At 52.5% G+C, this 24,020-nt stretch overlaps 1 protein-coding gene across 2 annotated transcripts in view; it reads right to left on the reverse strand.

Annotated features, from left to right (window-relative positions):
• The window catches only part of LOC138841567 (zinc finger and BTB domain-containing protein 46), a 63,613-nt gene that overhangs the window by 28,624 nt on the left and 10,969 nt on the right, over window positions 1-24,020 (reverse strand). For both annotated transcript variants that reach the window (XM_070042314.1, XM_070042313.1), the window contains exons 2-3: window positions 18,777-19,725; window positions 5,671-5,955 (exon numbers count right to left, since the gene is read on the reverse strand). In XM_070042314.1, coding sequence (XP_069898415.1) covers window positions 5,671-5,955; window positions 18,777-19,692 — 1,201 coding nt within the window. In that variant the 5' untranslated portion in view covers window positions 19,693-19,725. The remainder of the gene's footprint in view (window positions 1-5,670; window positions 5,956-18,776; window positions 19,726-24,020) is intronic.

The following is a 24,020-nucleotide window of genomic DNA, read 5'->3' on the forward strand; positions in this document are numbered from 1 at the left end:
TCACCGGAGACATCCTGGACGGGTCTGAGTGGCTCAACACAGCCCTCTCGCTGTCCAAGGCAACTAAGCCTGGAATGGAAAGGTGCCCACAGAAGCCCGTTCCGCCTGGACAGTGGCAGTGGCGGAAGTGTTTCCAGCCCAGCGTCACTGACTTAGAGTACACCCATCAGCACCTGCGGCCAGGCCACCCTGGGCTGGGCGGGCACACCCAGGCCTAGGGAAGGTGCTGGAAGGAAGCACCTGGCATCCCCAACAGGATCACGCAGAGCCAGTCAGAGAAGACTGCCCAGCCCAGCGCCAGGTCACCAGAGACATCCATCTGGAATCAGACGTCTGGTATCAACTGCCAGATGGAAGGCAGCTGGACACAACTTGTACCACCAGGGCTTTGCCGGCTTGCACTCACCTGGCCCCGTCAGCCTCTACAAAGACGACTGGTCAGTGGCCACCTGCCGTCAATCCCAAGGAGCAGAGCGTCAGTGCCCGAAGCTGCTACGGCTGGGCAGATCCTGGAGGAGCCTCTGGCTCACTGCAGGCTCCAGAGCACACGGGTGCACTTCCTGGGGAACAGGCTGTCCCTTGGCCGCGACCCCCATGGCTCCAGAGACAGCATCCTGCGGGCAATGGTGCCGGGGCAGGGCATGCCTACTGAGTGTGCGATCGCCAGAAACACACCGCAGCCCCCAGGCCAGAGCCACCAGAAGTGACCATCGCACTTAGTTTCAGGAACTGGCATTTTTAACCCGTATGAATCAAATGCTGTGCTTTTTTCTGCTAGGGGCTATTCAGATATTTATAACACCCATCACAGGCCACACAAAACCATCAATGCAGGAAGTTAAAAGTAGAAGAGAAGCATATTTGTCCTGTCACATATGAAATGATTTCACAGGCCTTGTACAGCCTCCACCTATATGGGGAAAACCCTGAAAACAAAATCAGAGAAACGTCAACATCTTTATTTTGGACAGAGTCCTGGGCTGCCAAGGCTGGTTTTGAACTTTGTACCTTACAGAAATATTTCATTTTATTACTTGTGTTTTTGTGGGTCATGGGGCTTCAGTTCAGGTCCTGAGCCCTTTCCCTGAGATTTTTTTGCTCAAGGCTAGCTAGAGCTCTACCACTTGAGCCACATCGCCGCTTCAGGTTTTCTGGTGGTTAATTCATGGACTTTCCTGCCTGGGCTGGCTTCAAACCATGATCTTCAGTTCTCAGCCTCCTGCGTAGCTAGGATCACAGATGTGAGCCACCGGTGCCCAGCCTTAGAGACATACTTTAAATGAAACAAAACAATTTAGCTTTCTCACCCAGAAGGGTGAGCCGAGGGTGGAGGAGGGGCTGGAGGGAACAGGAGAGCGAGGCCCTCAGGCCAGGGCTGCTCCCAAGCCTGTCAGAGCACAGTGAACACAGAGTTCACGGCCCCGTGTCCACTGGAACTTGCTCAATGGATCATGAGGCTCCTTGCGGAGCTGGTTCCGGGTGCCTGGGATGGGACTGGAACCACCCGGCTGGGGGCGCGCTGCCACACCTCAGGTCAGGCCTGGAGGTCGGAGGTCAGAGGTCCCGGGCTCGGAGTGACAGCAAGGTGGACAATTTCTGCCTCCCATGTCCCCGCACAGGAAATCAGTCTCACCCATGTGAACCAAGGACAACTAGCAGGCTTTCCAGAGTTCCAGAAGCACGGTGGGCCTTTTGCTATTAGCTGGAGGTAAGAGTGCCACAGAGTTTTGTTTTTTAATCATAGCTGCCCAGGCTAACTTTGTACAATGGTCTTCAGATCTCAGACTCCTGAGTAGCTAGGATTACAGCATAAGCCACCAATACCCAGCAACCCTATTGTCTTCAAGATAGGTTCTGCCACGACCTTTGCCCAGGTTTACCAGGGACTCAAAATCCTCCTTTTGGGTTACTAGTATGAGCCACTGCCCCTGGCTTAGGAGATACTCTAAAACAAAACAAAATGAAAGGCCTGGGAAGGTGGCTCAGTGGTAGAGTGCTCGCCTTGAGCTGAAGAGCTGAGGGACAGCACCCAGGTTGAGTTCAGGCCCCAGGACAAAAAAAAAAACAAAAAGCAAGGTACACTCTCCACAGTGAGACCTCCTGCCTAGATCTCCAATCCAGCGGCCAGTCACAGGCCTGGGAAAGAGACACCACCCCCCCCGGCCGCTTCAGGACTTGGACAGTGCACCTACAGCACTAGGGGGTCACCACAGGTGAAATGGTGCCGTGGCCACACCGTGTCAGCCTCCTATACTTGAGGTCAGCCGGTCTGTCCAACTGGCTTGAGTAAATCAAAGTCACTCTGTTCTTATGGTAGCTCTCCAGGGACCACAAAGGCCATGCAGGCACGCAGGTACTGGCTGCATCAGTGCATGCAGTTGGAGCTACAAATGGGACTTTCCATGCTTTCTGGTCAGTAGACAATGACTACGGATAGGTAGGAGGTCAGCCCACTGCTGAAAGAGTAACAGAAGTAAGAGAACCATGTTAACCTGAGTCACTGGGAAGTGCAAAAGCCCTCTTAAGAGGTCAGCTCAAAGACTGATGAGCCAGTGATAAACCTACCATCTGTTGAATTTTATCAGTCCTATGAAAACAAGCAAGTTAATTCAGCTTTTCTAGAACACTCCAGAACCATCTAGAAAGATGTCTAAGTATCTGTTGTTTTGTGTTATGGGCACACTTCCCAAAAACTTAATGCTCCTCTCAGCTAAAATAATCTATAACTAGCATCCTGTTCTTGCACACACACCAAGCTGTGCAAACGGCAAAGAGAGGCAGGCCGCACCTAGGGTAGCAGCATTGTGTCCTGCACTACAAAAGGGCTGCCAAGCAACTATACCGTCCCCTTCCTCCAGTGACCCAGCCCTGGTGCACAGCATGCACAGGTCACAGTCACGCATGCACACCCCGGCCCCCAGCCCCAGCGCGGAGGGAGAGCAGGCCCAGGCAGGAGGTATTTCTCTCCCTTCAAACATGCTTAGCATGCCAGCCGGACAGCCTGGGGTCTCGGGAGGAGGAGGCTGTGCACCTGAGGCTCAAGGTCTCCAGAACTGCACGGTGATGCTGGGGCGGAGTCCCCCTGGCCGGCCAAGCCCCCACACATCACGGCCCAGTCTGTGCCACGGGCAACTGCACAGTCCTGTAAAACACCCGTTAGAGTGTGGAGGCGGTCAGTGCTGGGAGTGGCGACCGAGCAGACGTCATATGCAGGGCCTGAGCCCATCTGCTCAGGTATGTGCACTCACTGGCCCACAACGTGACGCCCAAGACCCAGCCACTGCCCTGAGGTCGCCCTACACCAGGTTCCATGGCCACCCTCCGGGGGGGCCCGTGCCCTAGTGCAGGAGGTACACTGCGTTTTGGAAAGTGTTTATTCCTGGTACTTCAGTTCCATGTATGCAGCAAGACAGGCAGACATACTCAGTGTCACTCCTGCCCTCATGTTGTAAGATAACCTATAAGCAGACGAGCTCCACTCACAAAGTCAGCTCACAGCCCAGCCACCAAAAGACGCCCACTTTATTTGTAGGGAGTCCTGGGGGGTGAGCTCAGAGCCTTGCACTTGCCAGGCAGGTGCTCTACTACTGAGTCACCAACCCAGCACTCAAAGCCACTCGATAAAAAGGGAGCTGGGCACCAGTGGCTCATGCCTGTAATCTTAGCTACTCATAAGAATGAGAGCTGAGGATCGTGAGTCAAAGCCAGCCAGAGCAGAACAGTCCATGAGACTCCTCTCCAATTAACTACCAAAAAGTTGGAAGTGGAACTGTGGCTCGAGTGGTAGAGCCCTAGCCATGAGCAAAAAAGCTCAGGAACAGCACTAGACCCTGAATCCAAGCCCCAGGCCCAAGCACATGCGCGCGCGCGCGCACACACACACACACACACACAGGACAATATCTGAGAGGAGGTCTTGCCATCTCTGCTCTGAAGGAAGGACTGTACCTTGTGGGCTGCTCAGGAGCTAGAAGCACACAGAACTCTAGGACAGTCCAGGCGGGCAGAGTGGAAGGCAGATTCGGCCGTGCCACAGACCCGGCTCCATCCCAGAACTCACTTGTTCTTGTGAATCCCAGGTCCTGACCCCCATGGAGCCTCCGCCAAGGTGACCCCCCATACCCTGCAGTCTTGACAATATGCACCATTTCTTCCCACATTTGAATTTCTGTCAGACGCGTCTGCCTGTACTGTGCTCAATGTCTGCTAATGTGCTACTATATTTTAAAAACCTCAACAATTATGAGTATTGCTGTCCTCATGTCTCAGATGTGGAAATGAGGCCTAAAGATATTTCTTTTTTGGGGGGGGGGTCCGGTCGTGGGCCTGAACTCTGGGCCTGGGCGCTGTCCCTCAGCTCTTCAGCTCAAGGCTAGTGCTCTACCACTTGAGCCACAGCGCCACTTCCGGCTTTTTTCTTTTTGCTTATGTGGTGCTGAGGAATCGAACCCAGGGCCTCATGCATGCAAGGCAAGCGCTCTACCACTGAGCCACCTTCCCAGCCCAAGATATTTCTTTTTTGTATGTGTGCCAGTCCAGGGGCTCGAACTCAGGGCCTGGGCACTGTCTCTGAGCTTTTTTCTCAAGGCTAGCACTCTACCACTTGAGCCATACACAGCTCTACTTCTGGCTTCTTGGTGGTTAGAGATAAATGTGTCACAGATTTTCCTGCCTGGGCTGGCTTTAAACCTCAATTCTCGTATCTCAGCTTCCTGCATAGCTGGGATTACAGGTGTGAGCCACCGGTGCCGGCAGTGTCCACTGCCTGCGGCCCTCAGCCCTGGCCTGTCTTCAGAGCCACACCTATCCAATGGCAGCAATGGCTATCTAAGAACAGGGAAAAAAGAGAACAAGAGTTGATTTCCACCTTTAGTCTTTATTAGCCATAAGCATTTGCATAACTTCCTCAAACCAAGACAAAATTTCTACAGATGTTTCAGAATTCATTAAAACAAAACTAAAAGTACTATTTTTTAAAGTAAAATTAGAACAGACATTGGTCCCAGAGTCCTCTTATCAAAGGTGCCTGACCACTCTCCTGCCGTTCTGGGGCACGGGGGGGGGGGGGGGGCGCGGGGGGAGGGCAGGGGGCGGCGGGGCGGGGGGGGGGGACTCCACATCTCTGGTTTGGGATGCGCCCCTCCCCCCAGGGCCAAACCACAGCCAGGCTGACACCTGCCCCAACAGCAGCACCTTCGGGCAGCCTAGCACCCACCAGTGTTATTTAATGAGAACCAAGTCGACCGGGGCTGGGCCGGTGCTGCAAGCTCCCTCCTCTGCACCCTCTGCTCTCCTGCCATGGCCGGCGGTGCTGGCTCCACTGGGCGGGAGCTTCCGGGGATGTTAATTACTGTGTGCACTCTTACGCTCAGAGGGTCTTAGGCTTAGACGCCTCGAATTTGAGTAGAAAACATTCCAACAAGCACTTGCTGCTCCCTCCCTGCTGCCTGACCACACGCACTATAAACCAAGTGCAATGGTCCCAGGGCCCCCAGAGGCCAGTGCAGGGGGTGTGGCAGCCACCTCCCTGGGCCTCAAGGGGTGCCCACCCCCAGCCGTCTGTGGTGGGCAGGCTACACCTTCCTCCACACTGGCATCTGGGTTTGAGACTCGAGACCCAACGGCTGAAACCAAAGCAGGGCACAGCAACACAACAAGGGGTGCACTTACGGGACAGGGCGTGGGCACCCTTGGGCAGGTACTCGAACAGCAGGGAGCCGTCATCCCCCAGCACGTCTGCCTTCAGAGACAGCAGGCTGTTCTTGCTCATGAGTGCCGCACGCAGGTTGGCCACTGCGGTGGCCTGGCGCAACACCTCGTCCTTCTCCGGGGTGAGTGGAGGGCCCAGGCAGCCGGCGTCTCCTCCCAGGAGGCCTTCATCCACATGTGCGTAGAGCTCCGTCCTCTCTCCTTGGCTGTCCATGACGTGGGCCTCCGTGACAGTCAGGTCTATATCTGGGGTCGGGGGAGACACACGTCAGCGGATGTGCAAGTCACTGCAAGACTGCAATCACTCAGCCTCTGCCTGCAGGTAACGTCCACACGCTGCATGCTCCACGCACACCATGGCGCCATCGCCTCTGCGTTCTGTCCCGCCAGCCCACACCCAGGACCCGCCACTGCCACAGCAAAGTCCCAGCGCCGTCTCCAGAAGTCACAGCAGCACTCAGAGCTGTGGCGGAGGGCCACCCACCCCGGACCTGGCTCCAGAAGAGATCCTGGGGCAGGATTCCAACTTCTCCAAGAAGACACACTCATGTATCCATGATCTACTGGGATGCTAGACTATAAAATGCTTAGAAGAAAATCCGTGGTCTTGTGTTTGGCAATGGGTTCTTAGATAAGACATCGGAAGCACCAGCAACACACCAGGTTAAAGCCCTCTGCCAGGCAGGTGCTCAGACCGGTAACCCTAGCGACCCGGAGGGCACAGACAGGAGGACTGCCTGTGGGAGGACCGGGCAGCCCCAGCATGAAGCTCACGAGACTCCCATCGCACCGGCACAGCTATGGGGGAGCCCAAAGGCCAGGGGCAGCAGTGCACACCTGTCAGCTCAGCAACTCAGACGCGTAGGACGATCGCAGCCCAGGCGAGCCCGGGCACCAAGAGACGCCGTTAGGGAAGAGGCGCTGTGGCTCAAGTGGCAGAGCACTAGCCTAGAGTAAAACAGCTCAGGGACAGCGCCCAGGCCCTGAGTTCAAGCCCAAGGATGAGAGAGAGCGGGGATAGGGAAGGAGAGGGGGGCACTCAGGACTCGCTCAAGAAAAATGACAAGACAACCCACGGAATGGAAGGAAACACCTGTAACTCATGCAGCTAATACGAGGACTCTCACTCAAAAAGACAAAGATGGACAGACCACATTCCAGTTATCCAAAACTGAATGGCTGATGAGCACAAATCACAAATCACCCATGCAGTGCAAATAAAAACAGCTAGTACCAAAAAATCCGAAAATAAAGTATCAACAAGGATACAGAGAACCCAGAACTCGTAAGAATGAGAGGTGTGCAGGCACCGAGGAGGGTTTGACCGCTCCTCCAGGGGACCGGCAAAGGGGCTCCCAGGGCGGCTGGAAACACAATGACCAGCCCCCCAGAATTCCTAACCCCTCAGGAGAATGGGAAGGAAGAAAACGTCATGTGAATGGATGTCTGAGCCCAACTTGCCCTCCCCAAGTTCTGAGGTTCCTGCCTTGGTGGGGAGACAGACAGACAGACAGCACCCTGGGGCAAGCGCCCCTGAGACAGGACGCAAACGTCGGCCCTAGATCGGCCTCAGAGAGAGGGGCCTTTGCTGGGCGCTGGTGGCTCTTGCCTGTCATCCTAGCTACTCAGGAGGCTGAGATCTGAGGATCTCAATTCAAAGCCAGCCTGGGCAGGAAAGTCTGTGAGACTCTTACCTCCAATAAACCACTAGAAAACCAGCAGTGGCACTGTGGCTCAAGTGGTAAAGCGCTAGCCTTATTGCTGAAGAACTGAAAGACAGTGCCCAGGCCCAGAGTTCAGGCCCCACGACCGCCGCCACCACCACCACCACCACCACCACCAACAACAACAACAAAAAAAGAGGGACTTTATTAGAACAATGTCAAAGGAGGATGGGCACCTGAGACCAGCTCACCTGTGAGCATGAGTAGTTGGGGCCCTGTGTTCTGGGGAAATGTACGTTTGCTGTTGTTATGAAAAACCCAAAACCATGGGGATACTAAAGAGACTATGACTGGTACAACCCCTCCTTAGCGGTTTGGCATTTCAGGGTTAACGCTCCATGCGGGCCCGGTGGCAGACAACCCTAACGGAGCAGAGAGGCAGCCTGCCGAGCCTGGGACCAGGATGCTCCGCGACAGCTGGCACCTTGTCTCAGGCCGTGTGACAAGACGTGCCCACACCTTTCCAAAACACAGGCCCCAGGTAAGCAGTGCCCTTCCTACACACACTGCCAAGACCTATCCATGAATACCGGCACACATAGGTCCTTGCTGAGCTGTTGATCTACGCTCACAAATGATGAGTCTGAATGCTTCACTTATTCAACAATTTGCCTCTGAGCAGATGTTGGTGGCAAACTCAAATCTGAGGTCAAAAAAGTCAAGCCAAACAAAAAACAATTAAACAAGCAGGGCTGGGAATGTGGCTTAGTGGTAGTAGAGTGCTTGCCCAGCATGCATCAAGCCCTGGGTTCGACTCCTCAGTACCACATAAACTGAAAAAGCTGGAAGTGACCCTGTGGCTCAAGTGGTAGACTGTTAGCACTGTGCAAAAAGCTCAGAGACCCAAACCCTGAGTTCAAGCCCCACAATCAGCAATAAATAAATAAATACATAAATAAACAAGCAAAACTTTAATGGTGATGTTAAAAAATAAAAAGCTTGCGGGCACTGGTGGCTCACGCCTGCAATCCTAGCTACTCAGGAGGCTGAGATCTGAGGATCGCAGTTTGAAGCCAGTCTGGGCAAGAAAGTCCATGAGAGGGGCTGGGAAGGTGGCTCAGTGGAAGAGCGCTTGCCTTGCATGCATGAGGCCCTGGGTTCGATTCCTCAGCACCACATAAGCAAAAAGAAAAAAGCCGGAAGTGGCGCTGTGGCTCAAGTGGTAGAGTGCTAGCCTTGAGCTGAAGAGCTGAGGGACAGCACCCAGACCCAAAGTTTAGGCCCCACAACTGGACCCCTCAAAAAAAAAAGTCTATGAGACTCTCATTTCCAGTTACCCACCAAAAAACCAGAAGTGCAGGTGTGGCTCAAGTGGTACAGCGCCAGCCTTGAGCAAAGGAGTGGGGCAGAGTGGCATGCACCTGCAAAGCTACGTGAGAAGCTGAGGTCAGGGTCTCCGGCCAACCCACCCTGCGGGGCGGAGACGGACAGGCGTCCCAGAGGGAAGGCGGCAGGAAGCACCTGTGCTCTCAGGTATTCAGGAAGCTCGAAGTATGCCTGGTGCCAGAGGCGCGCATGCGTGTGCACACGCACACACACGTGCACACACACACATGGACACAGTGCACACGCACGCACATGGACACGCGCACACACACGCACACACGGACACACACAGTGCACACACACACACGCACGTGCACATACACGCACACACGGACACGCGCACACACGTGCACACACACACGGACACAGTGCACACGCACGCACATGGACACGCGCACACACACGCACACAGACACACAGACACAGTGCACACGCACACACGCACGTGCACACACACGCACACACGGACAGTGCACACGCACGCACACACGGACACGCGCACACACACGCACACACACAGACACAGTGCACATGCACACACACGCACACACGCACACACGCACGCACACACGGACACGCGCACACACGTGCACACACACACGGACACAGTGCACACGCACGCACATGCACACACACGGACACGCGCGCACACACAGTGCACACGCACACACACACGGACACGCGCACACACACACGCACACACACACGGACACAGTGCACACGCACGCACACACGGACACAGTGCACACACATGCACACACACGCACACAGGACACAGTGCACACGCACACGTGCACACACACGCACACACAGACACAGTGCACACACACACACGTGCACACACGCACACATGGACACAGTGCGCACGCACGCACACACGGACACGCGCACACACGGACACGTGCGCACACATGCACACACACGTGTACACGCACACACACGCACACGCGCATGCACACACGCACACACACGTGTCCTTTTAAACAAATGTAAAAACAACAATCTAGTGAAAAGCAGGGCTGGAGACACGACTCACACGGTAAGAGGCATATGGGAAGCACAAGAGCCTGAGCTCCAGCCCAGCCGTGCGCGCACTGTTGACTGTTCAACAGATTCTCCCCACAGCTCTCTACTGCCGCTTGCAAACTGCATCTCCCGTGTCGGTGCGGCCATGTGGGCTCCTGCCGCCCAGTGCCGGGGAGGCCCGGCAGGACTCGGGGCAGCCTGTCAGGGGCGCCCGGCACGAGGCTCAGCCCGAGGGGCTCTCGCACAATCACACGGTGAAGGTCCGATGTGAACATCTACGACTGGCACCAGATGTGTGCACCCAGCCCCCCGCAGGGACCCCACACGGGAAGCAGAGGCATCGCTCACAAACGCCATGGAGCGTGCAAGCTGCTGGCGTGCTGGCCCAAGGCCAGGCCAGGCTGCACGGACACGCCGACACTGGTAAGCGAGGGTGCTCTGCTGGCAGTCACCATACCTGTCCACACACACGCACGCACCACTGCGGACACCCCCGGCGCCTCCCACGACACCTCTACTCACACACACCACTGGTGTGCAGTGACCATGTCCTCTCAAAACCAAGTCCTGCCTGGAATACGAATACAGTGTGTTGGAGACAGGGTTACTGAGGATCAAAGACAGCCTTGTGATCATGAGGTAGGTATTCTAATGCCGAGGCGAGTACTCTAACGAGGAGGCAAGTACTCTAACGAGGAGGCGAGTACTCTAACGCGAGTACTCTAACGCTGAGGCGAGTACTCTAACGAGGAGGAGAGTACTCTAACGAGGAGAGTACTCTAACGCGAGTACTCTAACACTGAGGCGAGTACTCTAACGCGAGTACTCTAACACTGAGGCGAGTACTCTAACGCGAGTACTCTAACACTGAGGCGAGTACTCTAACGCGAGTACTCTAACGAGGAGGAGAGTACTCTAACGCTGAGGCGGGTACTCTAACGCTGAGGCGAGTACTATACCGCTGAGGTACACCCCCAGACTCAGTATTCTTAAATAAATGAATAATAAAAAGAAGAGAGGGAAGAAAACAGCAGTGTATCTCTTGGCTACAAATGCTGCTACCACAACAATGACCAAAGACCTCGCACCGCCCGCTCTGAGCTCTGTCCTACAAGAGCTGCTGTTTGCATGTGGTATATGACTGGACTGACGTTTGCTTTTTGTGTATGATTTCCAATTGTTCCAGTGATTTTGAGTTTTGGCATAAAAAAGAAAACTATGTCTTATCACTGAGTTGCCTAATTAACTGTGTTTTTAGTTTGTTCTTAATATCTGTGGGTTCCATATCTACAGTTTCAATGAACCAGGGGCTGAACATACTTTTTAAAAGGCAAGCATGAGGCAGGTGCCCATGGCTCACATCTGTAACCCTGACGACCCAGGCGGCCGAGGTCTAAAGACTGAGGTTCAAAGCCAGCTGGGCAAGAAAATCCATGACTCTTACTTCCAATTAACCAGCAAAAGCTGTAAGTAAAGGTGTGGCTCAAGTGGCAGAGTTTTATTCTTGAGCAAAAAAAAATCTAAGGGACAACACTCAGGTCCTGAGTTCAAGCTCAAACATGAAAGAAGAAAGAAAGAAAGAAAGAAAGAAAGAAAGAAAGAAAGAAAGAAAGAAAGAAAGAAAGAAAGAAAGAAAGAAAGAAAGAAAGAAAGAAAGAGAAGGAAGGAAGGAAGGAAGGGAGGGAGGGAGGGAGGGAGGGAGGGAGGGAGGGAGGGAGGGAGGGAGAGAGAGAGAGGGGGAGGGAGGGAGAAAGAGAAAGAGAGAGAAAGAGAGAGAGGGAAGAAGGGAGGGAGAGAAGGAAAGAAAGAAAGAAAGAAAGAAAGAGAAAGAAAGAAAAGAGAGGAAGGGAGGGAGGGAAGAAAGGAAGGAAGGAAGGATAGAGGGAGAGAGGGGGAGAGAAGGAGGGATGCAGGGAGGGAGGGAATGAATGAAGGAAAGGAAGGAAGGAAAGAAAGAAAAGAGAAAGAAAGAGAAAGAAAGAGAAAGAGAGAAAGAGAGAAAGAGAGAAAGAGAAAAAAGCCAGGCATGGTGTTGAATGCCTGTAAAATCCCAGCACTTAGAAGACTGAAGCAGGAAGATTTCAAGTTTAAGGCTAGCTGGGGCTGCATACCAAGACCCTGTCTCAAAACCACATGTAAATCATAAACTTGAAAGAGAAAAAGGTATGTCTGTGCTAAATGTGTACAGAGTTTTTCTCCTTAGTCATTGGTCCCCAACGAACCCATGGCGCCATCTGTTTGGACAACTCTGCGTTGTATCAGGCGCTACGAGTGGTCCAGAGGTGCTGTCACTCACAGTTCAGAGAGGAGGTGGGCGAGCTCGGTGTGCACACGGCCACTTCCCAGAGGGGACCTGCATGCCCTGCCCTGGGCTCGAGGACCAGTACCCCCCACACAGGGGCAGACGTACTTCATCCCATATATACAAAATCGCTGTGTGTACTGATCCTGGGGCTGGAACTCAGGGCCTGGCCCTGAGTATTCTTCATCAAAGCTAGCGCTCTGCCACTTGAACCACAGCTCCATTTCTGGCTTTTTAGTGGTTAAATGGGGATAAAAGTCTAACGAACTATCCTTCCCAGGCTGGCTTGGCTGGCTTCAAACTGCAGTCCTCGGGCCTCAGCCTCCTGAGAAGCTGAAATTATAGTTGTCAGCCACCAGTGTTCAGCCAGACTGTCCTTTTCTTTTCTGTCCATAGTAACTGCAGGTACTGGCCACCAAGCCCAGGGCCCCACACACCCCCAGCCCTTAGAGAATTGTTTGTTTTCTTTTAATTTGCGTGTGTGTGTGTGTGTGTGTGTGTGTGTGTGTGTGTGTGTGTGGTGATGATATTTGTTTGTTTTCTTTTAATTTGCGTGTGTGTGTGTGTGTGTGTGTGTGTGTGTGTGTGTGTGTGTGTGTGTGTGTGTGTGTGTGTGTGTGGTGATGATATTTGCCCTGGAACTCAGAGCCTTGTACTCTTGCTCAGCTTTTTGTTGCTCAAGGCTGGTGCATTATCACTTGGAGCCACACCCCCACTTCCAGCTTAGGTTGACTGCCTAGGATTCTAAGAATGTTTGTCTTCTAAGTGAGGATTTCTTAAATGATTTAAAACCTTTTTGATAATTATAAATGAGAAAGCTTGATTTTTAACTTAGTGAAATACAACACTTCAATAATAAAGAGTAAGCTTTAAACACAGTACGAAGGTAAAACTTTAGACAAGGCACATCTGTAATCATTATTCTAGAGTTGCATTTCTTGAATTTTTATGTCACATGGGTTGTGTAATATAGTAATAAGATGACACATAAATTGCTTCTTGAAACCTAAAAAGTGTAAGCACACTGAGTCCAGTTGGCGACAAGCAGGGGTGGGGTGTGCCAGGGGTACAACACTTACTTTGAAATGTATTGAAACATTAGGTGGAATTTTGAGTAGGCAGATGGATAAATATTTAGTAACACAAATAAAACAAAATGTCAACAGCTGATGTATTCATTTGTCACGTTTTCAGCTTTTCCTCTAAGTGTAAATATTTTCCCAGTACAGTATTAGGGGCAAAACCCAAAACTATAATGCAGCCATACAGTTGAAATGGAAGCTTACGGAATATATTTTGTATTTATACCTCAGAGTGTTACTCATTGGGCTACCCAAGGTAAGCCCTAGCAGCCGGCCCATCCATACTGTGTTCACACCGTGACACCCCACCCCGTGGGAAGGAAAGTCTTCAACCAAGGGAGCAGCTGGCCACTCAAGCTTGATAGTTCAGCCTCAGCAGAGCACTCACGGAAACGGGCTGAGCCAGGACGGGGGTCTATGGGGGAAGGGGTCCCAGGCACACCGAGAAGTGCCAGGAGAGAAACCTAGGACCTCCATGGGTGTGCTGTAACCGGTCCAGGGAGCAACAAGAGGGGCCCCCCGAGAGCTGGCGCCCCCACCCCGCCCGGCCAGGGGCATGAACATCACTGGAGCCTTTAGGGGCCCAACTGGCGTTGTACTGTGCTCTCTTCCTCTTAAAAAACTATAGTCGGGCTGGATGCTGGTGACTCATGCTGCTCAGGAGTCCCAAGTCAACCTCTTATCTCCAACTAACCAGCAAAAAGTGGAACGTGGAGCAACAGCTCAAGTGGCAGATGACCAGCTCTGAGCAAAAAAAAAGCTAAGAGAGAGTAAGAGGCCCTGAGTAAAGCATACAATAAACCATCAAAAATTTTAAAGCCCAATCTGTAGAGCTCTAACTAGCAACAGAGCTCTACTTTTGCAGAACCTTTGAGAAACAAGTATGCTTCTTGGCTGGGCCTGGGCTATTTCTTCACCACTGCTAAACTAGCGCAGCTCCCGGTCCACCACCTGAAGTCTTGCCAGCCTCTCCAGTAGAGACTTGGGGGGTGGACGCAGCCTGGCCATAAAGCTTACCAGTGCCCAGCATGGCTGCGACAATGAATCTGCACATTGTAACCTGCTTCCCTTCAAGTTTTACCCAAAAGTAAACTTCGACACTGCTTCTTTGAAACTGGAAGGTCAGAATGAATTTGACTTTGTGCTTGGAAAAACTCTCCTAAAAGCTAACAGAAGCTGAGTGCCAGTGGCTCACCTCCATAATCCTAGCTACTCAGAAGGCTGAGATCTGAGGATCAGATTCAAAGTCAGTCCAGGCAGGAAAGTCCATGAGATTATTATCTCCAAGTAAGAGGGTGGAGCTGTGGCTCAAGTGGTAGAGTTCTAGCTTTAAAAAAAAAAAAAAAAAAAAAAGCCAAACTGGAAGTATAGCTTTTATAGTAAGTAGAGTGCCAGCACTGAACCAAAAAGGGTAAGTGAGAGATCAAGGCCCCGAGTTCAAGCTCTAGTACCAGAACAAAAGGAAGGAAGGAGAGAGGGAGGAAGGGAGAGCAGGAGGAAGGGGGGAGGAGGCGGGAGGGAGGGACTCTTCTATAAATAGGATGAGGGAAAATGTTCTCTATAATCAATCTGTAATGACAACAAACTGACCTCCACCGATGATCCCATTTTACACTTCCAAACAGCCTGAGGGGTGAGGTGAGGGACCGAGGCTGGGCTGTCAGCTACAACACAATCACCCCACGGTCCAGCCCACACCTCATGTCCTTGTCTTAGTCCTGGTAATCCTTAAGCAGAAGTGGTTCACAGTTGCCTTGGCAACCCAAGGATTTAAGACCAAGGAAAGTACACAGCCAAAATCACTTGTTGGATTCTGAAAACACCTTCTGCTCACTGACTGCATCTGAAACCTAGCCACAGGCTCTGGAAACCTTCTACTTCCTCACGGGGCGTGGGACAAGCGAGGACGGGGCAGGGGCGGGGCTCCTCCTCACTTCCTGGACGCCAGCGTCCTCCTTTGCCTAATCACTTCAGAGCATGCTACGGAGGAGCTAACACTTTGCAGTTCTGGTCTACACTGGTGAAAGATTACACAATTGGGAGCAGATGGCATGTTACTGTCCCTGTCACCTGTCCCTGGAACAGCTAGCAGAGAAACCAATGAATGCGCTTCCCTCAGCTGGGAACACTTTTGATTCCGTTCAGCCTTGATGGGTAAGGAGCTGCCCTGGGACTATCCATCTAGCTCCCGAGCACGTGCGGTCATGGGGAAGGCTAGCACTCCTGGCACTTTGTGGGGAGAGGCCAGTAATGCTGCTGAACGTCTTCTAGTACCCAGGGTGACCCAGGGAGAATCACCCAGCCTGGCCGGGCGCTGGTGGCTCACGCCTGTAATCCTAGCTACTCGGAAGGCTGAGATGTGAAGACTGTGGTTTGAAGCCAGTCTGGGCAGGAAAAGTCCATGAGATTCTTTTTTTTTTTTTTTTGTCGGTCGTGGGGCTTGAACTCAGGGCCTGGGCGTTGTCCCTCAGCTCTTCAGCTCAAGGCGAGCGCTCTACCACTTGAGCTACAGTGCCACTTCCGGTTTTCTGGTGGTTTATTGGAGATAGGAGTCTCACGGTCTTTCTTGCCCGGGCTGGCTGTGAACCGCGATCCTCAGATCTCAGCCTCCTGAGTAGCTAGGATTACAGGCGTGAGCCACCAGCGCCCGGCCCATGAGATTCTTTATCTCCAATGAATCACCAAAAAGCCAGAAGCAAAGCTGTATCTCAAGCGGTAGAGTACTAGACGTGAGCAAAAAAGCTCAGGGACAGCACTCAGGCCCTGAGTTTGAGTCCCAAGACTGGAACAATTGTTTAAACCCTGCCCAAGGTGGAGAAAGCTTGAGTTAAGCCAACTTCTGTGGTAATACAGAGAGAGCTCAGGTGCTTGCCCTTGTTGGCTGCTCCGCCACTGGGCCTGGGGCTCACACCTTTCTCTTTAGCTTTATTTTTTGGTAGCCTCTTGTACATTTTAGCCCAGGCCTAGCTTCCCATCATTGCCTCCCATGTAGCTAGATACAGACAGGAACTACCATTCTTGTCCTTAAAACAACTTCCAGTGAACTTGAAGGAGTCTGGCCCTGGCATCAACGGCTCAGTGCCCAGGACAAAAAGAATGGAAATGTTTAAGGAAAGCAACAGTGTTTCAAAGAGGGACCTGGAGGTACTCTTTAATAGGAAGTTTCTGTTGGGAAAGATTAAAAAATTCTGAAGATAGATAGTAATGATAGTTACACAATGTCAATGTATTTAGTGCCAGGATATTTAAAAATATTTAAGCTAGGTTCTGGTGATGTACTCCTGTAATTCTACCTACTCAAGGCTGAGATCTGAGGATCACGATTCAAAGCCAGCCCAGGCAGTAAATTCATGAGATTCTTTTTTTTTTGGGGTCCGGTCGTGGGGCCTGAACTCTGGGCCTGGGCGCTGTCCCTCAGCTCTTCAGCTCAAGGCTAGCGCTCTACCACTTGAGCCACAGCACCACTTCTGGCTTTTTTCTTTTTGCTTATGTGGTGCTGAGGAATCGAACCCAGGGCCTTGAGCATGCAAGGCAAGCGCTCTACCACTGAGCCACCTTCCCAGCCCCTTCATGAGATTCTTATCTCCAATTAGCTACCAAAAACTCAAAAGCAAAGGTGAGTCTCAGGAAGTATAGTGCTAGACTTCAGTTAAAAAAAAAAAAGTTTAGGACCAAGCACCGGTAGCTCATGCTTATAATCCTAGCTACTCAGGAGGGTGAGATCTAAGGTTCATGGTTCAAAGCCAGCCCGGGCAGAAAACTCCCGGGGACTCTTATCTCCAATAAACTACTCAAAAAAGCCAGAGTGGCACTGTGGCTCAAGTGGTAGGTGCTCACCTTGAGCAAAAGCAGCTCAGGGACAATGCCCAGGCTCAGAATTCAAGCCCCAGGACCAGAAAAAAAATCAAATAAAAAATAAATAAAAAAACAGTAAACAGCCAGGTGCCGGTGGCTCACGCCTATAATCCTAGCTGCTCAGGAGGCTGAGATCTGAGAATCTCAGTTGAAAGCCAGCCCAGGCAGGAAAGACTTTGAGACTCCTATCTCCAATAAACCACTAGAAAACTGGAAGTGGTGCCGTGGCTCAAGTGGTAGAGAGCTTGCCTTGAGCTGAAGAGCTGAGGGACAGTGCTCAGGCCCAGAGTTCAAGCTCTGCGACCGACCAAAAAGTAAAAAAATAAAAAATAAGTAAACAGCTTAGGGACAGCATCTAGGCCCTGAGTTCAAGTCCCAGGACTGGCACCAAAAAACACAAAAGCTACAGTATATAAAGGTGTGGTGTCCCTGACAGTCTGGAGCCTGAGGAACTTCTGCCATGTCATGCCAGGCTCCTGAGACGCCTCAGTCAAGCAGAAGGGAACCCAGGACCCCAGCATATTCCACCAACCCTGCCCTAGAAGCTCTCCAAACAGGCATAGGCCGCCCTCCCCCGACCACCACACAGTGCCCTCGAGATTTTCAGCATTTTCAGAAGTTAGGACCTCCATGGCTGGCTGCCGTCTGCCTACTGCTGTGTGCTCATGACTATATAACTAACATTACTATCTCGCTAGTTCTGGAGCTTGAACAAGACCTCCCACTTACACTCAGCTTTTGTGCCCACCCCTTGAGCCACACCTGCAGCCCAGATTTTTGCTGGTTAATTGGAGATGGAATCTTGTGGCCTTTCTGCCTGAGTTGATTAAACTACAGGCTTCCAGATCTTAGCTTCCTGAGTAGTTGGGGTTACAGGCATGAGCCACCATGCCTGACTTTTCCCTCACTTACTTCTAACCTTTGTTCTAGAAGGACTCCCCCACCAGCCTGACTGCCTGCCCTCCCCTGACCGGAACGGAGGCCAGGCCCCAGAGGAAGAGCCACACGGGCCTCGGAGGACAGGAAGCTTGCTGCTGCAGGCCCCTCAGCGGGGCCCAGGAAAAGCCATAGTCTAGAAGGTGCTCAGAACCTGGTACTCAGCGAGCACTTTGTTTTCTTGATGCTCGGACAGGAAAGGCAGATACCCACCACGATACTTGGTCTGTGAGGACCAGGTCCCGCACACCAGGCTTAGCATCTCCCAAGCACTGCAGTTGTGAAGGATGGAAGGGAGGAGACACTCTGTTTCCGTACAGCAGGAGTGAGCACCGTGCCTGTTAGTGTGAACACAGAACTCACGCTTGCTGGTGAAAGCCACATACTGACCCCTTACCGAGAGGCTCTTTTCCAACAGAACATTCCAGCTGATGCAGGCCAAGGGCTGAGCTTAAGCATGATGGGGACCACTGGCAGAAGCCTGGGCCAGGGAACCTAGCAGACAGCCCCTCTGGGAACCAGGAAGGCTATGCATGAAGAGGCCAGGGAGACCTCAAGCACTGTTCCGGCGAGAGACCCACAGCTGGTGTCCTTGGCAAGAGGAGCCCCAGCTGGCGGCCTCTGCATGTCCATGAGGAGGACAGGAGAGCAGCCTGGGAATGTGGGCCACAGTCACCATGGTCCCACCGATTTACCAGGGAAGGGGGTAACGCAAGAGGCCACCAGCACGAGCCTGGCATGCCCACTTTACCCACAAGGCCACGGACACCAGTCCCTGGGGGAGCCACACCCGCCTGGCTCAAATGAAGGGCTTACTTGAGTCTTGGCTGCTGAAGGGCCATCCTGATGAGGGGAGGAAGGAGGGCACCGGGGAGCCGGGCCGGCTGTCAGCTTCCACCTGCGGTGTGATGTGCCGCACGGTGTCCTTGTTCTTCCGGTTCTTCCTCCGGCCGGAACCCTGCTCTGAGAGAGCGTTCTGAATGGCACCGTCCTTGGCGGAAGGCAGCCCGCTCTCTCCATAGTGGGATGGAGAAGTCTGCTCCTCCTTGATGTGCAGAGACCCATAGGCCACATCTCCAGGCCAGAGGGATGGAAAAGCCACGTCCTCGGGGCCGTCAGCCTTGGGCTCCTGGTCCTCCTTCCCGTGGCTGCTCCCTCCTTCGTGGCAGCTGGCGATGGCTGAGTCTCCAGAAGAATTGGCGGGGCTGGTTCGCCGAGCCAGCCACGGGGAGATGCTCCTCCCAGCCATGACGGCTGAGATCAACGCCTCTGTGCTGCCACTGGCCGGGGCGCCAGCTTCGAACTCCGAGAGCTCATCCGAGGCATCCGACTTGATGCTGATGTCCAGCGCGGCTTTGATGAAGTCATGGCAAGCCTGCACGATGTCTGTCATCTGCAGGAAGCTGGCAGCGGACATCACCTCGATAACGTTCCTGCTGGTGAGGGCCAGGTGGGCGGAGTACATGAAGTCAATGATGGCCTTGAAGCCCTGGGCGGTGACGATGTCCAGGTGGGTGACGGTGGCCTGGTCGGAGGTCTTCTGCACCTGGCAGTAGAGCGTTTTAAAGTAGCGGCTGCTCCCCAGCAGGACGTTCTTGTGAGCCCTGAAGACCTTGCCCTCCACCACCACACACGCGTCACACAGCACACCGTGCCGCCGCTGCTCGTCCAGCTCTCGGAGCAGGTGCCGGTAATGGGACGCGATTTCCATATCTTCCTTCCGGTTGTTCATTTGGAAGTCTTGCTGTTGTTTCTTCTACAGCCTCTGGAGTGGGGAGGGAGAAGAGTTACCCACACAGGCAAACCAGCTGAGGGAGAGTACTGTGCACACAGGAGGGTCTGCATCCTCCAGGACCCACCGCAGCACAGGAATGGGCCACATGCTGACTCAAAGCCCAACCACAGAGCACAGAGTGAGGAAGCACTGGACCTTGCAAACAACAGACAGGCCCAACCTTGTCCATGGAAAGACACCTGAACCCAGATCCTAAATTCAGAGTGGATATGGGACCCTGAATGGAATCACACATACAACAGAAATAATACAATCACTCATCAGATAAAATCGCTCTCAATGGGCTGGGAAGATGGCTAAGTGGTAGAGGCTTGCCTTGCATGCCTGAGGCCCTGGGTTCGACTCCTTAGTACCACATAAACAGAAAAAGCCAGAAGTGGCGCTGTGGCAAGTGGTAGAGTGCTAGTCTAGATCTGAAGAGCTGAGGGACAGTGCCCAGGCCCAGAGTTCAAGCCCCACACCTACAAAAAACAACAACAACAAAAAAAATACCACTCTTGTTTGGCTGGGCGCCAGTGGCTTACACCTGTAATCCTAGCTACTCAGGAGGCAGAGATCTGAGGATTGCAGTTCAAAGCCAGCCTGGGAAGGAAAGTCTGTGAGACTCATCTCCAAAAAGCCACCAGAAAACCAGAAGTGGTGCTATAGCTCAAAGTGATAGAGCATTATTAGTCTTGAGCAAAAGATCTCAGATATAGTGCCCAGGCCCTGAGTTCAAGCCCACGATGGAACCAAAACAAACAAACAAAAAAAAAACCACCCCACTTCCATATCCAGCTGAAAATCTGGGTTAAACAATCCAACTTGATTTAACCCTCACATTTGAAGCAACACACTTCAGCCAGGCACCAGTGGCTCACACCTGTGATCTTACTCAAAAGACGGAGGTCTAGAATACTGAGGTTCAAAGCCAGCCCAGGCAGAAAATTCTGTGAGATTCTCTAATTAACCAGCAAATAGCTGGGTAGAGGCACCACTAGAGTGGTAGAGGACCAGCCAACAGCAAGAAAGACAAGTGTGGGGCCCTTGCTTTCAGGCCCCAGCAGTAAGTATGAAAGCAAAAACAAAACACAAAAGCAGGCACTGGTAGCTCGTGCCTAATACAAGCAAGGTGAGCTAGCACAGGTCCCTGAGCTCAAACCCCAATACCCGCCATAAGAGGAGAGCCAGTGGGCACTGCCAACCACAGCCAACCACCTACATCTTCACTAGATGAGGTCTCCACTCTTGGAGGAGTGATGTTCTGATGCCTAAGCTCAGCATGAGGTATTTGGCTATAGCTGCCCGGGAGGCCCATGCACCTAGCCTGCCTGCAACAAACACTATGTCCAGATGCCTGCACTCAGCAGAGAGCAACTAGGGCCTGCTGCTCCATCTCACCCAGAAAAATCCTTCCACCAACCCGGCACACCCCACAGTGCAATCACCAACCCAGAGTACCCCACAGTGAATCGCCAACCCAGTGTACCCCCAGTGGAATCACCAACCCAGTGTACCCCACAGCAGGAATCCAACCCAGTATACCCCACAGCAGGAATCACCAACCCAGTGTACCCCACAGCGGAATCACCAACCCAGTGTACCCCACAGTGGAATCACCAACCCAGAGTACCCCACAGTGAATCGCCAACCCAGTGTACCCCCAGTGGAATCACCAACCCAGAGTACCCCACAGCAGGAATCCAACCCAGTATACCCCACAGCAGGAATCCAACCCAGTATACCCCACAGCAGGAATCACCAACCCAGTGTACCCCCAGTGGAATCACCAACCCAGTGTACCCCACAGCGGAATCACCAACCCAGTGTACCCCCAGTGGAATCACCAACCCAGTGTACCTCACAGTGGAATCACCAACCCAGTGTACCCCACAGTGGAATCACCAACCCAGTGTACCCCACAGCAGAATCACCAACCCAGTGTACCCCACAGCGGAATCACCAACCCAGTGTACCCCCAGTGGAATCACCAACCCAGTGTACCCCCAGTGGAATCACCAACCCAGTGTACCCCACAGCAGGAATCACCAACCCAGTGTACCTCACAGTGGAATCACCAACCCAGTGTACCCCACAGTGAATCGCCAACCCAGCATACCCCACAATGGGACCCAGGCAGACTTGGACTTTCTTCATCCTCAGCACACACTACAGTGTTTAGACCATTTCTTTTCTTCTAAAAATCTCCAGGCAAAGACAGGAGCCATGTGACATCATTGTGCAAACTGAATTTTACATACATCAAATCTATTAAGTCTTATGGATGTGTGTGCTGGTACTGGAGCCTGAACTCAGGGTCTTGAGCTCTTGGTTGGCACTCTACCATTTAAACCATACCTCCATGTCCATATGTCAAATTACTGGCATGACAGTACACTGATTTCTTTTAAATGAGTGGTAGGTATGGTTGCACACACCACAGAGGTGGTCAAGAACACAGTTCTTAACTTCCAACAAGAGAGAAGACAGGAGCCAGAGGCAGGCTGTGACTCCAGCAATGGGGATGGCCAGGACAAGGAGCCACACAACAAGGGAAGAAGATACGGAGCCCTGGGGCCAGTATGTGTCTGGTTGGGAGGGTGCTGCTGGGCCTGGGAACGGCTGGGGTTCCAGAGCCAGGATGGGGCGGTCCAGCCACATGCATCACTCACAAGGAGCCCACATGTGCATGCCCTGACTTGGGCTCTGATGCCAGGTGAGGAAAAACACAAGACCAGACTAGGGCAGGCCCATCTGGGGACCAGGTCCCTTTGCCTAACATGGGATTCCTGGGGATAAGCAATTTCCAGCACTGTTGTTTCAACTGCTGGGAGGTTGTCCTGTAGGACTTCCTCTGCTTTGCCTGGTGGGAAAAGGGAGGGAAGGTGGCTCAGTGGTAGAGCGCTTGCCTCCCATGCATGAGGCCGTGTTCGATTCCTCAGCACCACATAAGCAGAAAAAAACCAGAAGTGGTGCTCACGTGGTAGAGCGCTAGCCTTTAGCTGAAAAGCTGAGGGACAGCACCCAGGCCCCGAGTTCAGGCCCCACAACTGACAAAAAAAAAAAAAAAAAGAAAAAGAAGAAGAAGAAAAAAGGGAGAGGCCAGCTGAGTACCTCAGGTTCCAGTGAGGAGCCTGGTCATTAGACCTCCATCTACAGACCATATATGAGGTCGAGAACAGGGGGTCATTAGTAACGATACAAGACGCGTGGAGGTCCCTTGTTTCTGGAGTCTCCTTGCATTTTATATTTAGCATCCACATATCAGACATGTGCCGTTTATCTCTTTGCTCTTGGCTTACCTCACTCGAAATGATTTTTTCTGGTTCCACCCATTTCTCTGCAAATGCCATTATTTTATCCTTTCTAATGGCTGCCTCTTCTCTTGAAGGAAGCCCTCACAAGTACCCAGCCAATCGGTGCTCCCTTGACAGGAAGCCGTCACAAGTACCCAGCCAATCAGTGCTCCCTTGACAGGGCACAGGGCCTCCCTGCCTGACACTACCATCCTGTTCTCTGGCCCAGGCAGAAAGCCACTCAGGCAGAGAAGACATGTCAACGTCAACCCTGCAGATGCAGCATAGACCCTGGGGGTCAGTAGAACCACGGTGCCTTCTTTACGTTTAAAACTGCAATACGTACATCTTACTTTTTTTTTTTGTTGGTCGTGGGTCTTGAACTCTGGACCTGGCACTGTCCCTCAGCTCTTCAGCTCAAGGCTAGCGCTCTACCACTTGAGCCACAGTGCCACTTCTGGTTTTCTGAGTGGTTTATTGAAGATAAGAGTCTGATGGAGTTTCCTGCATGGGCTGGCTTTGAACTGCAATTCTCAGATCTCAGCCTGCTGAATAGCTAGGATGACAAGCGTGAGACTCCGGTGCACAGCAAGTCTTAATTTTTAACCCAAGAATATTTCAAGGGCTGGGAAGGTGGCTCAGTGGTAGAGTGCTTGCCTTGCATGCATGAAGCCCTGGGTTCAATTCCTCAGCACCACCTAAGCAGAAAAAAAAGCTGGAAGTGGCCGGGCGCTGGTGGCTCACGCCTGTAATCCTAGCTACTCAGGAGGCTGAGATCTGAGGATCGCGGTTCAAAGCCAGCCCGGGCAGGAGAGACTGTGAGACTCCTATCTCCAATAAACCACCAGAAAACCGGAAGTGGCGCTGTAGCTCAAGTGGTACAGCGCTCGCCTTGAGCTGAAGAGCTGAGGGACAGTGCCCAGGCCCAGAGTTCAAGCCCCAGGACCGACAAAAAAAAAAAAAAAAAAAGCTGGAAGTGGCGCTATGGCT

The sequence above is a fragment of the Dipodomys merriami genome, unplaced genomic scaffold, assembly GCF_024711535.1.
Source record: "Dipodomys merriami isolate MVZ:Mamm:240054 unplaced genomic scaffold, mDipMer1.0.p SCAF_322, whole genome shotgun sequence".
Classification (NCBI taxonomy): Eukaryota; Metazoa; Chordata; class Mammalia; order Rodentia; family Heteromyidae; genus Dipodomys; species Dipodomys merriami.